The 16,211-nt window shown below is 45.4% G+C and overlaps 1 protein-coding gene across 10 annotated transcripts in view; it reads right to left on the bottom strand.

Moving 5' to 3' along the window:
- ACACB (acetyl-CoA carboxylase beta) overlaps window positions 1-16,211 on the bottom strand; it is a 151,526-nt gene that overhangs the window by 120,428 nt on the left and 14,887 nt on the right. For 8 of the 10 annotated variants that reach the window (XR_011994666.1, XM_072723032.1, XM_072723028.1 and 5 more), the window contains one exon: window positions 2,401-3,055. Coding sequence is in view for 9 of the 10 variants with exons in the window: in XM_072723032.1 (XP_072579133.1) it covers window positions 2,401-2,972 (572 nt within the window). In the remaining variant the exon portion in view is untranslated. Of the gene's footprint in view, window positions 1-2,400; window positions 3,056-11,892; window positions 11,954-16,211 lie in introns of those variants that run through there. The other 2 variants (XM_072723034.1, XM_072723029.1) reach the window with 1 other exon arrangement.

Raw genomic sequence — 16,211 nt, 5'->3', positions numbered from 1 at the left:
TCTGCCTTTGGCTCAGGGACCAGGATAGAGTCCTGGATCCGGCTCCCTGCAAGGAGCCTACTTCTCCCTCTGTCTGTGTCTCTGCCTCTTTCTTTGTATCGCTCATGAATGAATAAATAAAATCTTAAAAAAAAATAATTAGCATTGGTAGAAGTAATTCACATGGTTGACTGCTTCTTACCCATTAGGGCTGGAGCTATGCTAATGTAATAGCTGACAGCCACATGATGCTACTTAAATTTCAAGTAATTAAAATCAAATTTTAAAATTCAATTCTTCAGTCACACTAGCCACATGTCAATTTCCATAGTTATGTATGACTAATGGCTACGATAGTGGACAGCACAGTTCCAGGACATTCCATTCTAGAACACTCTATCATGGCAGAAATTTCTGGTGGCGTGCTCAAGTCTAATTTGAAAGTTGCCTCTTCCAAGAACTCTCCCCTGACCTGATCACCTCATTCTAAAATAGATCCCCCTAGGGCAGCCCAGGTGGCTCAGCCGTTTAGCACCGCCTTCAGCCCAGGCCTGATCCTGGAGATCCAGGGTAGAGTCCCATGTCGGGCTCCCTGCATGGAGCCTGCTTCTCCCTCTGCCTATGTCTCTGCCCCTCTCCCTCTCTCTGTGTCTCTCATGAATAAGTAAAATAAAATCTTTTTAAAAAAAGTAAAATAAAATAAAATAGAGCCCCTCAGGTACACCCTCTCCTGTACCCTGCTTTCCTCCTGGCACCAGGCATGCTGAAAAATGATCTTCTCGGTTTACCTGTTTGTTTGTATTTTTCCCATCTCCCTGCTGGGACACTCCTTGAAAGGAGAAACATATCCATCTTGCTTCCTGCTGGGGCTGTTGTGATAAATGTATCTTGCCACCTGTCCTACTTAGATACCACTTAGCAACCCCGACTGAACATCCACTTCAACATAATCTCTAATGTTTGTCAATTTGGGTGAATTCATCTCATCTGCCTTTCCCTAATCCCTGTCGAAATTGCCACATTGAGGTTAAGAAGCAGTTTAGAGGGGTGCAAATGTTAGAGATCACTGGAGGGACCACACTGGCACGAAGAAACCAAGTGTGCAGCCTGACAGACCCGGCCTCGAAGCTTGGCTCTGCCCCTTGTTAGCTGTGTGGTCTCGGGAAAAGTACTTCACCTCCAAGCCCCAGTTTTATCATCTGTAAAATGGGGATCTGCCACCACCAGCCTTGTACTGTCATTCTAAGGGATCAACGGATAATTGGTACAAACTGTGAAGTGGTGGGTAAAGTGGGTATTTGGGGGACAAAGAACAAGCCAAGGAAAGGAGCTGTAGAGGAATCTACTGCTTATTAAGTACCTACTATGTACTAAACTGTGCATACTTTACAAGCATTATCCCATTGATGCCCAGACGAAGACCTTGTCTGACCCTGGTCAAAACCAAGTTCTGATACTTTGTACCAGACCCTCAAGCCTTCCCTGCCTTTAACCCTTCCAGAACCTCAAACTGGTTTCCCCCTGAAGATTGTCAGTACAGGGAATACTTGCCCTTTCTCTTTCCTCTACTTTCTACTTCTAGTCACCAGGGTTCAAATTAAGCTCCCTGGGAAGGTGGGTGCCTATGCAAGAAGCCACCTCCTCATCCAGGCTTCTCATATTTGGGAGGGAGTACAAGAGGTGCTGAAAAGAACAGCCAGTGCACTCCCAGAGAAGGGAACAGACCAGGAGAAAGGAAGAAACACTGGAAGGGGAGCAGAGCACGCTCTGACCGGTGAAGGGATGGTAGGTGGTTCTTTTCCCTCCTTGTCTGTTTCCCGGGTTTTCTACCCAGAACTACTGTATTGTTTGTACTTTGGGAAGGGGGGTGCCAAAGCTTGAACACAACAAAAACAAATGAAGCCACCAGCTGTACACCTAGGATACACCCATCTGTAGTAGACCTACTGGCATCTGCACCCAGCAAACTGCTGCTTGGGGGTCCAGTGGCTGAGTGTCTGCTTTGACAACTTTAGTTATCAGTTACCCATTGAAAGAACCCACAAACAAATAGATGAATGTCTCTTCAGGAGGCAAGGAAACTGTCCTACCCTCTAGGCCCCCATTATCCGGTGTGGCTTTTGTCAGCCTTTGCTCACCCAACTTGTATTATAACGAGTCACACATAAGGCCATCATCCCCAAACACTAGGCTAAGTTCTTCTAGAAAGACAGTCTCCTGGCACAGGGCCCTGTATGTGCAATAGATGCTCAATAAATAATTTTGAAAGGAAGAAAGGGAGGAAGGAAGAAGGCAAGGCTTATGTGTTCTGCATTTATCATAACTACCCTCAGCATGTAGGCATCAGCAGACAGCTGAGTTGGGGGATAGCCCCCACCCTGACTCCATGCCTCCCACTCATAAGGATATAGGGCGCATTACCTTATAGCAAGGCTGGGGTGCTCAGGCTCTCCTATGGTTGGAGCAGCCTCCAGGGAAAGGGCACCCAGGCTGGCACGGCTGCCCTTCCGGGAAGACTCCCAGAACCAGCCAGCACCAGGGTCCTCATCGGAGGAGTTGTCATCAAAGGAGCCCAGGATGAAGTTGGTCATCAGCTGCCTCTTGATGTGCTCCTGCTTCTCATCTTCTTTGGAGAGGGGTCTGGCTTGCTGGCCTTGGGGCTTGGCTGGAGATGACAGGCCATTAGTATCTGGGATCTTCAGGCCTTTGGTCCCTGTCTCATTGGCTTGGAGTGCTGCAGGGGTGTCATCAGAGGAACAGGGGTTTCCTGGGAGATTCTGGTGTGGAGGTGGCCTGGAATTTCTTTGCTCACAAGCATCTTGGGGATCTTTGTGGGAGGCTGATTCAGCCTGGTTAGGAGTCTCTGGCAGAGGGCTGCTGTTACCATTCTTCTTTGGTGGCTCCCCTGAGCTGTCTGAGGCTGGAAAAGGCTCCTGGCTTGGGATACAGCTCCCTTCTGATTTATTCTTGGTGACTTGCTTAGAGTCTGTCATTTTCCCCCAGATTTTTATCCAGGAAAAGGTCAAGCAGGAAAAAATCAAACAAGATAAAAAAGAAGCAAGATCATTCAGAAAACCTGTAAGGACAAAAGGAAAGATATTTTAGAGTCTACAAAATTGAGTTTTTCTGTCTTAAAGAAGTTCATGGGACAAGAGGAACCTAGGGCTCTGTATATTCAGCTGAGAGCGCTAGAGGCGAAAGGAGGTGGACAGAGCAGCTCTGCCCACAACATGCTCTGTGGTCCTGGGCACATTCCTGAAAGCCTCCAAGATGTCAGTTTCTTACCTCTAATTTAGGTACAGTAACACATGCTCACCTTAAATCATAAGCATGCATGGATGAGAAAAATAGATCATGCCTATTAAAGGGCTCTTGTTATAGACTCATAAGACCCAAAAAGTAAAAACCATCCAAATGTCCATTAACTAAAGAATGGGTAAACAAAAGGTGATCTATCCATACAATGGAATATTTTTCAGTTGTAAAAAAAGAATGGAGGGGCACCTGGGTGGCTCACCTGGGGGCATCTTTGGCTCAGGTCATGATCTATAGGTCCTGGGATTGAACCCCATGTCGGGCTTCCAGCTCAGCAGGGAGTCTGCTTCTCCCTCTCCCACTGCCTCTCCCCCTGCTTGTGCTCTGTCTCTCTCTCTCAAATGAATAAATAAAAAATCTTAAGAAAAAAAGAGGAATGGAACATTGGAATTGCTACAACATGGATGAATCTTGAAAACATTATAGGGACGCCTGAGTGGCTCAGCAGTTGAGCGTCTGCCTTTGGCTCAGGGCATGATCCTGGAGTCCTGGGATGGAGTCCCACATTGGGCTACTCACAGGGAACCTGTGCCTCTGCCTCTCTCTCTGTGTCTCTCATGAATAAATAACATCTTAAAAAAAGAAAAGAAAACATTATGCCACATGAAAGAAGCCAGTCCCAAAAGACTACATTGTATGATTCCATGTATCCCAGAATAAGCAAATTCATAGAGACAGAAAGGTTAGTGGTTGCCTAAGGCTGGTGGGATGGAGCTAAAGAGTACAGAGCTTCTGTTTGAAGGGATGAAAATGTTCTAAAATTGTAGTGATGGTTACACAACTCCATGAACGTACTAAAGACCACTGAAGTATATAGTTGACATGAGTGAACTGGACGGTATATGAATCTATATCTCAATAAAGCTATAACCCAAAAAGAAACAAAGGCTCTTCACTATATTCCAATTCATAGATATAAACAAACTATTGCTTCTATCATCATCATCTTCATCATCACCACCACCAGCATCATTGCATTCCTGGATTACTGTTGTCATAATCATCATCATGGTTCTGGAAGGAGCTTCTTTTCTAGCTTTTCTTCCTAGTGCTAGGTATGCATGGTGTATGCTTATAACTAGAATGAAAACCCAGCAAGACCAAGGAGAGTCTGTTCTGTTCCAGGGTCTAGAACAGTTTCCAGTAAAAATTGAGTTTGGGGCACTTGGTGGCTCAGATGGTTAAGCATCTGCCTTCAGCTCAAGTCATGATCTCCAGGTTCTGAGACAGAGTCCTATGTTGGGCTCTCTGTTCAGGGGGTAAGTCTGTTTCTCCTCTCCTCCACCTCTCCCCCCCCTTACCCCCCCCCCCACTCACTCTCTCTCTCTCTCTCTCTCTCTCTCAAATGAAAAATAAATTTTTTTTAAGTCAGAGCTTAAGAGACAAATTCATTTTGTCAAATATACAAATTCAGATATTCTGATTTCTTACCCATGTCTCATCCTGCCATACTAACTCTGTCCTGTTAATGAGTACACCATTGTTATTTGAAGTAAGTATTGTTAAGAAGCAAACAAAAACACAACCCGAACATGTTGAAATTTGAGAACGAATTTTGCAACTGGGATACAGATGTATTAAAAAAACAGTGACAACAACAACAGGGCTCAAACACATCAATCTAGTATCTAAAAGATTTTTTCTTCTTAAATTTCAATATTATATTTTTAAGGGAAGTGGAAAAATTCTCAAGATTTCCAAGAACTCCCTGATCTGCATACTTCTTGCAGACTTTTTGCAACAGAATTTGCTGAAATGTCGTCAAGAGTATTTTCCAAGTTATACCCAGGATCAGAAGGATTTTTTTTCTTTTAAGGCCATCAAGATTCTTTTTAAAGAAAAGTCAGAAAGTCAGTCAAGGGTGGTCCAGCATCAATCAATGTAGCAAACCACATTCCTAGAACAAGGAGGGAAACCACATGATCATCTCAACACTAAAAAAAGCATTTGGCAAAATATAACACCTCTCATGATAAAAACAGTTGGAAAAGTAGGGACAGAAAGGAACTTCAATGTAATAAGACACATTTATGAAAAACCTACAGCTAACATATACTCAGTGGTGAAAAACTGGAAGCTTTCCCCCTGAGATTGGGAACAAGACAAGGATACCCATTTTCACCACTGCTATTCAACATTGTACTGGAGGTCCTAGCCAAAGCAATTAGGCAAGAAAAAGAAATAAAAGCCATCCAAATTGGAAACAAAGAGATAAAATCATCTCTAATCATAGATAGCATGATCCTATGTAGGTTTCCCTGCTATCCAAAAGCAGAGAGGTTTTTATGAAGCCTTTCATAAGTTGGAATGACATAAAGCAAAGAAACAATGACCATTAATTTATATGGAAATGTTTTTAAGCTTTCCTAGATCCATAAAATTACCTCTCCTAGGCTTTTCTGGGTAGCTTAGGACACATCTTGCACAAAATAAATCAAGACAAAGCTGAGATGCTCACAGATATACTTCAGAGCTATGGTGGCTTGATGCTAAGATGCTGAGTGTAGTTCTTGCGAAAGGAGTTTGGTGGTACCACTGCCACTGCTCAGGTATGTGCTGCCTCTATAACAGCTCTCTGCAAAACAAACACTGAATGCTATTTTTACTTTTCACCTTTTTTCCTAAAAGGAAAAATCCTCTTCAGGTTTCCTCCAGTTAGCAAAAATAGGTACTAATGTAGATCTAATGTAGGTATTTTACAAAAGCAAACTGGCATAATATGAACTTTCAAAAAGCCGGAGATATATATAAAAAAAAAAAAAGCTGGAGATATCTATATATAGAAAATCCTAAAGAATCCACACATACAAAAAAAAAAAAACCCTAATAGGAGTAATAAATCAAAAGCGAAATTGTGGGATATGAGATCAATTAGTTGTGTTTCTGTGCACCAACAATGAACAATCTGAAAAGGAAACTAAGAAAACAATTCCATCTACAATAGCAACCAAAAAAATATATATCTAGGAATAAATTTAACCAAGGAGGTGAAAGATCTGTACAATGGTGGTGTACAAGACATTGCTGAAAGTAATTAAAGAAGACCTAAATAAATGCAAGACATCCCATGTTCATGGATTGGAAGACTTTCTATTGTTAAGCTGGTTCTATGATCTAAAGCAATACACAGACATGGAACTTCAAGGGAACCCAAAGAGCCAAAACAATCTTAAAGAAGAATAAAGTTGGAGAACTCACATTTCCTAATTTCAAAACTTACTATGAAACTACAGTCAAAATAATGTGGTACTCATAAAGACAGTCATATAGAGCAATGGAACAGAATGAAGGACCCCAAAATAAACCCCTACATCTATGACCAATAGATTTTTGAGGAAGATACTAAGACCATTCAATGGGAGAGAGCAGCACCTGGCTGGCTCAGTCAGAAGAACATGCAACCCTTAATCTCAGGGTTTTGAGTTCAAGCCCCATACGGGGTATAGAGATTGCTGAAGAAAATAAACTTTAAAAAATAAAGAAAAAAAAGACCATTCAAAGGAGAAAGAATAGTTTCTTCCAACATAGGGTTCTAGGACACCCACAAGCAAAAGAATGAGGTTGGACTTCTAACTCAGACCATACACAAAAATTAACTCAAAATGAGTCAACAACTAGGGTATGTGGGTGGTTCAGTTGGTTAACCATCTGACTCTTTATTTCGGCTCAGGTCATGATCTCAGGGTCGTGAGATCAAGCTCCTCATTGGGCTCTGTACTCAGCATGGAGTCTCTTTGAGATTCTCTCTCCCTTTCCCTCTGCCCTTCCTGCTTATGTGCTTGCTCTCGCTCTCTCTCTCTAAAATAAATAAATAAATCTTTTTAAAAAATGAATCAACATAGGAACCCTGGGTGGCGCAGCGGTTTGGCGCCTGCCTTTGGCCCAGGGCGCGATCCTGGAGACCCGGGATCGGATCCCACGTCAGGCTCCCAGTGCATGGAGCCTGCTTCTCCCTCTGCCTGTGTCTCTGCCTCTCTCTCTCTCTCTGTGACTATCATAAATAAATAATAATAAAAAAAGAAAAATCAACAATAAATAAATAAATAAATAAATAAATAAATAAATAAGAATCAACAACCTTCATGTAAGAACTAAAACCACAGGCAGCTCCAGTTTAGTGCCGCCTGCAGCCCAGGGTGTGATCCTGGAGACCCGGGATCAGGTCCCACATGGGGCTCCCTGCCTCTCTGCGTGGAGCCTGCTTCTCCCTCTGCCTGTCTCTCTCTCTCTCTCTCTCTCTCTCTCTGTCTCTATGAATAAATAAATAAAATCTTTAAAAAAAAAACTAAAACCACAAAAAATTAAAAAAAAATATAGGAGTAAATCTTCATGACCTTGGAGCTGGCAATGGATTTTCAAATATGACACAGAAATATAAGCATAAATAAAAAATAAAGTGGACTTCATTCAAATTAAACACTTGTGCATCAAAGGGCACTCTGAAGGAAGTGAAAAGACAGCTGAGAGACTGGAAGAAAATATTTGTAAAACACATATTTGATAATGATTTAGGATCCAGCATATATATACAGAAGTCTTATAACTCAAGAACAATAAGACAACCGGATTTTAAAGAGAGCAAAGGACTTGGACATTTCTCCAAAAAAGATACACAAATGGCCACTAGCTTGAGAAGATGTATCCTTTATCCTTAAAGAACTGCAAACCAAAACTGCAATGTATCACTTCACACCCACAAGGATGGCTACAATCAGAGAGAGAGGGAGAAAGAGAGGGAGAGAGAGAAAGAGGGGAAGAAGAGGAAGAAGGAAGGGAGGGAGGGAGGGAGATGCCTGGGTGGCTCAGCGGTTTAGCGCTTCCCTTTGGCCCAGGGAGTGATCCTGGGCTCCCTGCATGGAGCCTGCTTCTCCCTCTCCCAATGTCTCTGCCTCTGTCTCTCTGTGTCTCTCATGAATAAATAAATAAAATCTTTTTTTAAAAAAGGAGGAGGCAGGAAGGGAGGGAGGGAGGGAGGGAAAGAAGAAACCAGCAAGTAGTTGGCGAGGACATGTACTAAAGTAAAATAAAGCAGATGCCAGGTCTGGTGGTTCCTCAAAAATTGGACAAACAACTGACTCTATAATCCAGTAACTCCATTCCTAGATGTAGCCCCCCAAAAAATTGAAAGCAAGGGCTGAAACAAATACAGGTAGATGACCATTCACAGCAACACCCAACTTTCTGACGCCCTCACCTTGCTCTCTCTCCAAGGTTCCCCAACCATAGCACTATGGGTTTCGGGGGCTGGAGCATTCTCGGTGTATACGTGTTGGGGTGGGGGGCATCCTGTGCATTGCAGGGTGTTCAGTGGCATCCCTTGTCTCCCTCCACCCATCAGATGCCAGGAGCACTCCATACCTCAGTTGTGACAACCAAAAATGTCTCCAGACCTTGCCAACCACCTCTGGGGACAAAATGCCCTCAGGCGACAACTGATCGACACTCCCAGGTCTCTTCCCTCCCTCTTCCTCCCATTTCTAAATGGTGAGATCCTCCTAGGTCTGGACCCTCCCAGGTCTAGGACCTCCTAGGTCTGGATCCTCCTAGGTCTAGGACCGGTGAGGTCCTTCTGGGTACTCATCTCTTACATATAGCAGGTTCACAAAAAGTTGTAAAAGAGTCAGCAAGAGAGGTCAGAGTCCTGGGACGCCTGGGTGGCTCAGTGGTTGAGTGTCTGTCTTCAGCTCAGAACATGATCCGGGTCCTGGGATCCAGTCCTACATCAGGCTCCCCACAGAGAGCCTGCTTCTCCCTCTGCCTATATCTCTCCCTCTTTCTGTGTCCCTCATGAATAAATAAAATCTTTAAAAAAAGAGAGAGAGGTCAGAGTCCTGAAACTGTTGACTCACACATGCCCTCTAAGGACGGATTTGGACATTCATCGTTGGCAGATGGCATCACCAAAACTGTTGCAAATGCTTCTAGCTTCCTTGGCAGCCAAATAGGCTAAAGCACTACATCTTTCCTAGGCAGGAGGGCATAACAAAGTAGAGGAGTCCACAGACCTCCATCATGGCAACAAAGACAACACAGCAGAGAAGCAATGTTCACTGGTCTCCCTGGGCTGATTCAGAGACGCTTAGAGACATGCACCAATTACCATTCATTTCAGGAAACTTGTGCCCCCTTGGTGTGGGGGTACAGGGTAAGTACCCCCAAAGGGTGAACTGAATAAATGATAAATCCATGCATATACACTGAGCATCAACTGATGGCTCACAACTAGCTGGAATTTTTATTTTGAATTTTCAAAACTGTATCAGGAATGCCAAGGGAACAAGCAGTATCTCTAGAGCAGCTCTGATGTATAGAGTATCAGGCAGGACACTTTCTTTAAAAATATAGGGAATCCCTGGGTGGCTCAGCAATTTAGCACCTGCCTTCGGCCCAGGGTGTGATCCTGGGGACCAGGGATCGGGTCCCACTGGGTTCCCTGTGTGGAGCCTGCTTCTCCATCTGCCTGTGTCTCTGCCTCTCTCTCTCTCTCTCTCTCTCTGTGTGTGTGTCTCTAATGAATAAATAAATAAAATCTTTAAAAAATGTATATATATATATACACATATAATATTTATTTATTTATTTATTTATTTATTTATTTATTTATTTTAGAAAGAGCGACAGAGTACAAGGGGGGGGAGCAGCAGAGAGGGGAAGAAGGCTCCCTGCTGAGCAGGGAGCCCAACTCAGGGCTCCATCCCAGGACCCTGGGATCATGATCTGAGCCGAAGGCAGACGCTTGCTTAACCAACTGAGCCACCCAGGCGGCCCAAGCAGGACACTTTATACCAATGTGACCAACTTTAGGTACATTTTATTTTTATTTTTTTAAAAGATTTTCTTTATTTATTCATGACAGAGACACACAGAGAGAGAGAGGCACAGACACAGGCTCCCTCCACGCAGGGAGCCCGATGTGGGACTTGATCCTGGGTTTCCAGGATCACACCCTGGGCCGAAGGCAGGCGCCAAACCGCTGAGCCACCCGGGCTGCCCATAGGTACATTTTAAATATGCACATTTAAAATCATGGGATCTAAGAAATAGTTTAGGCGGATAAACCTAAACTGCCAGCATCTCCTTACCCCAAAGAGAAAGACACTCCAGTCACTGCCCAGAAAACAGAAGAGCCACATCAAGGCAAAAACCATGCTGTAGTGGATTGGGGTTTGGGAACACTGAGAAAGTGTTCTTTACATTGATCCCCACTGGAGAACCAACCAAACTAGGCAAGTTTTGCATCACGTAAGCTCTATGGGAAAACTTGCTCAGGAAATCTTGGCTGGCTGGAGGAGTGGCTAGTGGGACTGCAGATAGAAGGCCAGCCATGTGGCACACAGAGAGAGGTGAGGGGAGGGCAGATGGGCAAGGTGGGGAGGTACACTCATGGTAGGTAGGTGCATGGAGCTGCCAAGCCTGAATTGGAATCTCTAATGAACAGAATAACCAGCAATTCTCTCCAGTTCAGCCCCTCCCACCTCTCCCAGCAAATCCTTTAAGATCTGCTGTTATTCTGAAAGGAGCCATGAATCTAACACCCCACATCTATCTTGCAGAGGTTACCTGCACAGAAAACCTACGGACCCTTTCTTTTTTGCAGAGTAATGATGTGGGATCTAAAGGCCACCACACAAAAACTTTCCCTCAGTAAGTACAAGGACATAAAAGGGGAAACTGTGTGAGAAAGCTTCCAAACAAACTCTGGGCCTCAGTTTCCCCATCTGTAACATAGGGATACTAACTCATGCCCCATTACCTTGCATTTATCTGCTCTTGGCATAACATAAACAGAGAGCATTTAAACATATGTACACATCATGAGTGTAGAGCGTCTGTCAGCCTCCAGTCCTCAGAGTGACTGTGATGGGTATTAGTATGGCTGCTGTACTTTGCTTCCATTTCACAGTTCAGTAAACTGTGGCTCAGAGAAGCTCAGTACCTTGACTTTGCTCAAATCTACTCCTGACACCTATGCCTTTTGCACTACCCCACCACCAAAAGTGGATACAAATAAATTTCATAAAAGGGGCAGTGTTACAATGAGCACATGTATACAATCGTAAAACCAGACACCTGGCTGTGTCCCTGGAAGATGGAGCAGCAGAGCGACACATAGACTAACAATGCCAGACATGCACAGTGGTCCAGGAGGAGCACTGTGCAGGTGGTTTGATCTCACAAACAGTAAAGGCCAGAGGAGTCCTCCAGTGAAGTTCTGTGGACCATGCCATGCCGAGCTGTTGCCCTTCGCTGACCTGAAAACTGAGCTCGGCTGGAGCTATTTTTATTTCTTGTCAACCAAACCCAAGCAGTAGGCGCCAGGTGCCAGAGCAATCATGGGTCCGGTCATAATGAATGCAGGAAACCGCTCGGTACTAAGTGCGCACAGTGACCAAATGAAGACTAGAGGAGGTGTGTGGGGGCAGTGATCATGATTTCTTTCCAGCTGTTCCCCACCCTCGCAACACACACCCATACCTGGCAAGGTCTGTGAGGGACTGAGGGAGGGGTCAGAGTGTCAGTATTAAAGCAGCAATCCTGTTCCGCACTAGGATTTTTCCTCCCACCCAGATGCACTCCTGAGTATATGCTGCCACTTACCATGACTGTGGCCACTGCCACCAGCTCCTTTGTCATGTGGGTCTGACAAGGGCCCACAGGGTGACTAGGGGAACCCAGCCCACAGGGTGTCACTTTTCAGCAGGAGGCTGGTATCATGCATCAGGCCATGGGGGAGGAGTCTGGCTGGCCAGTGTTCCAGCACGGGTGACTTTTCACCCAAGTGAGCCATGCTCTTGTTCATCACCCACAAATATAAGTCACTTATAAAGATCTGTGCTCAGCCTCCCTGACCTCAAGCTACCTGAGAGAGGCTCTCCTCCTCTAGGGCTGGCCAGCCTGCAGGACCTCCCCCTAGCTTGCCAATCCTGTACATAGGCCTACTTTACTGCTTACACAATCAACCTCTCACCCAAATCTGTCTGGAATATGTTTTATTTTTTATTTTTTTTATTTTTTTTAAAGATTTATTTATTCAGAGAGGGCGAGAGAGAGGCAGAGACACAGGCAGAGGGAGAAGCAGGCTCCATGCAGGGAGCCTGACGTGGGACTCGATCCCGGGTCTCCAGGATCACACCCCGGGCTGGAGGCAGCATTAAACCTCTGCGCCACCGGGGCTGCCCTGGAATATGTTTTAAATGCTCCCCTAATCAACAAGTGCCTTCTGTTCCTCTGTGTTCATCCATCAGACACTTTGCCTGCGTTTGGCCAACTTAGGCCTGATGGAAAGAGAAGCAGAGCATCAGGATGAAGGGTGGGTAGCCAGGAACCCTCTAGCTGGCAGGTGGATGGCACAAGGTCCTTTTGCTAATTCAGAGATAATTAAGGTGACAGGAGGCAGCCACGTGAAGCTGCTCAAGCCTTCAAAGTTGAGTGGGGAATACCTTAACCCGCACTCCGGCCTGCAGGAACAGGGGGTGTCGCAGGTCACCCTGTTTCCCAAAAATCCATCTGTTCCAACCTACAGCCTAGGAAGGGACACATGAGGATCAGAGAATCCAGTGTCCTTATTTTTAAATGAGCAGAGGCCAGAGGTCCCACATGAAATTAGCGACGTAGCACTAAGGGCCCGCACTAAGGGCCCATCTCCAGGTCAGTGCTCTTTCTATACCAGGGCACCTTTCACAGCAAAAATCCATCCTTGAGCACCTTGTCTGGAAGGTGACCTGGATCCACATCTCAGCTCTGCCACCTAGAAGCAGAGCCTTGGGCAATACAATACCCTCCCTGAGCCTCAGGTCACTCATTTGCAACCTAGGGTAAGGATGTATTTATTGAGATAGAGCTGTCAGGAGTCCAAGGTGATCACCCATGCAGGACACAGACTAAGTACAATGTCCAGTATGGTTCATCCTAGAAAGCACTGTGAGCAGCCTCGCTGAGGACCCAGGGTAGGCTGGGTCACCACAGCGACACCCCACCACCCAGTGTCATCTCAGACAAATCAAGTTCTCTCTGTGAGCCTGAGTTTCTCTATCTAGAAAAGAAAGGAAAGGACAAAGTCCCACCCATCTTAGAAGATTACTAGGAGGACCAACCAAGATCGACGTAGTCACTGAACACAACCTTCCCTGTCTTGGGGCAGCGAAACACAAAGAACAAGGCAGATGACCGACACTGAGCTTTCTCCTCTACAAATGGACTCACATCTGGGTAACAGGCGCCTAGTGCCACCAGTCAGGCGTTGGGGCCACTCCCCAAGGATCGGCCAGCCCAAATGGGACAAGCAGATACCCGCCCCACCCCCACCCCGGCACATGGGACAGCCCCAGGACTCATCAGCTCCTCAGCCCCCCAGCCTCAAGCTGCTTAGGGCCGGCACTGCAGACCAGGTGCTTCTCGAAGGGCGGAGATCTCTGGGGCCTCAGCAGCTTAGGCTAGCCTGGGCTAACTTCTCATCGGTTCCCTGATCCCATGGGAATATTCCCAAGGACTCTGTATGGTTTAGTTACTGCTGCTGCTGTTTTTTGAGAGGGGGTCACATTTTATGTTATTCAGGAAGAGATTTTTTTTTCTTTTTATTTAAATTTTTTTTTTAATTTTTTATTTATGATAGTCATATATATAGAGAGAGGCAGAGACAAGGCAGAGATAAAGGCAGAGGGAGAAGCAGGCTCCATGCCAGGAGCCCGACATGGGATTCGATCCCGGGTCTCCAGGATCGCGCCCTGGGCCAAAGGCAGGCGCCAAACCGCTGCGCCACCCAGGGATCCCGAGATTTTTTTTTCTTAAAGCCAACATAAGGGTTAAGGAAAGGGAGAAGAGGATGCTAGAGAATGCTATTGGGCATCAGAAGTGATACCTAATAAATCACTGGGAGTGTTTTTCTGTCACCAGCGTCTGCTGAGCACCCAAGCTATCACAGCCCTTGTGCTACGAGCTTTATAGGTGTCATCCTATCGACTTCTCCCTGCAGCCCTCTGCATGGTGGCCACATCTTACTCCTCTCCATAGGTAAGGAAACAGGCTCAGTCACTCCCCAAGCTCACACGTCTATGACCCAGGTGGCCTCACTTGGAAGCCCACACTCTTAATCCTCATATGCTCTCAGTCTTGGGGCCGGATTTCCCTCCATAAGTCCTGAGAAAGGTCCCGAGTCAGGACATGTGGGAAGTGACTGCCCAGTACTGCTTGTTTTTTATTGTTGTTGTTTTTAAGATTTTATTTATTCATTCGTGAGAGACACAGAGAGGCAGGCAGAGACATAGGCAGAGAAAGAAGCAGGCGCCCTATGGGGAGCCTGATGTGGGACTCGACCCCAGGACCCCAGGATCACAACCTGAGCTGAAGGCAGATGCTCAACCACTGAGCCACCCAGGCATCCCCCAACTGGTTGGTTTCTTAAGAGCTGTGAGCTGATTCATAAACCTGTGTCCACTGCTAAGAGACTTAAATGCAACCAAGAAATAGCAAAACCACTTCTCTAGGTTTGGAGTTCTTCTGAGAAAGGCTTTGGGGGAGACAGGAGAGTCCTGCTCAAATAAAGATCAAGACTTTCAAATAGAGACCTATCCACTAGAATCCCAGAATCAGGAAAAGCCAAATCCTTCTAGGGGTAGTAATGATGGGGAGCTAAAAGAGATACTGGCTCTGGGTCTCTGAGGGATGAACAGGAGTTCACCAGGCTGCTGAGGGGGACAGGATGTCTCGAGCAGTTACTCTTGGCACCATGCTACATGGTAAACTAACTCCACTGGCTAAAGATGGGAGCGCTATCAAAGTTACTTAACCAGGAACAGCAATTAGTGTTCTACTGTAAAGGATACTCATTTATTTTCTTTAATATTTTTTGCACCTGAAGATCTGTGACAATGCAGGTGACAATGGAGAAAGAAATAATCCAAGAGTCTCACCTTCCCCTATGACTGGGCTGAGGACACTGGGCTCATGAGAGGTCATACTTCCTCACCCCAGAAGGAAAAATGCCCAGGGAGAGCAAGAGAATTGCAACCCTCCCCTCGAACAGACCCTACTGTCCCTAACTCCCTAACCACAATGGCTAATGCACCTCATGCTGGTAAGTAACACGGCATCTTCCTTCATAGTGACAGTCTTATATTCAGGTATTCAGGTTCTCCTTTACTCCTCCCAGAAGTTCTGCAGGGGAAGTAGTTTTTTGGTTTTTTTTTTTTTTTTTTTTTTTTTTTTTTTAAGATTTATAAAGAGAGAGGAGGGAGAGGGGCAGAGGGAGGGAGAAAAGAGCAGATGCCTCAACATCAGGGCTCCACGCAGGGCTCGATCTCACAAACCTGAGAGCATGACTCAAGATCATGACCTGAGCCAAAACCAGGAGTCAGATGCTTAAGTGCCTAAGCCACGCAGCACCCCAGGGAAGGAGTATTCTCATCCCATTTCACAGATTAGACATGAAAAACCCAATGCCCAGAAAAGGTAGTGATTTGACCAAAGTCACACAGCTTGGAAGCACATGGAATTCAACCCTGCTCTGCCAGACTCCAAAGCCTGTATTTGTAATAGGTGGAGGTTAGCAGGCTATTGATTCAACTGATTAAATGGAGTCCAAACTCTGGACATGACTCCAGGCTAATCACTCATCAGAACATCTACATCTCTGGAGAATACCTAGTAAGCATAGATTTTTTTTAAACAAAGATTTTATTTATTTATTTATTTATTTATTTATTTATTTATTCATTCATTCATTCATTCATTCATTCATTCATTCATGAAACAGACAGAAAGACAGAGAGAGAAAGAGGCAGAGACACAGGCAGAGGGAGAAGCAGGCTCCATGAAGGGAGCCCGACGTGGGACTCGATCCTGGTCTCCAGGATCACACCCTGGACTGAAGGTGGTGCTAAACCGCTGAGCCACCCGGTCTCCCCCCAGTAAGCATAGAT

The sequence above is a fragment of the Vulpes vulpes genome, chromosome 10, assembly GCF_048418805.1.
Source record: "Vulpes vulpes isolate BD-2025 chromosome 10, VulVul3, whole genome shotgun sequence".
NCBI classification, from domain to species: Eukaryota; Metazoa; Chordata; class Mammalia; order Carnivora; family Canidae; genus Vulpes; species Vulpes vulpes.
The sequence above is the reverse complement of the archived record's forward strand: the minus strand, read 5'-3'. Positions and strand labels throughout refer to the sequence as shown.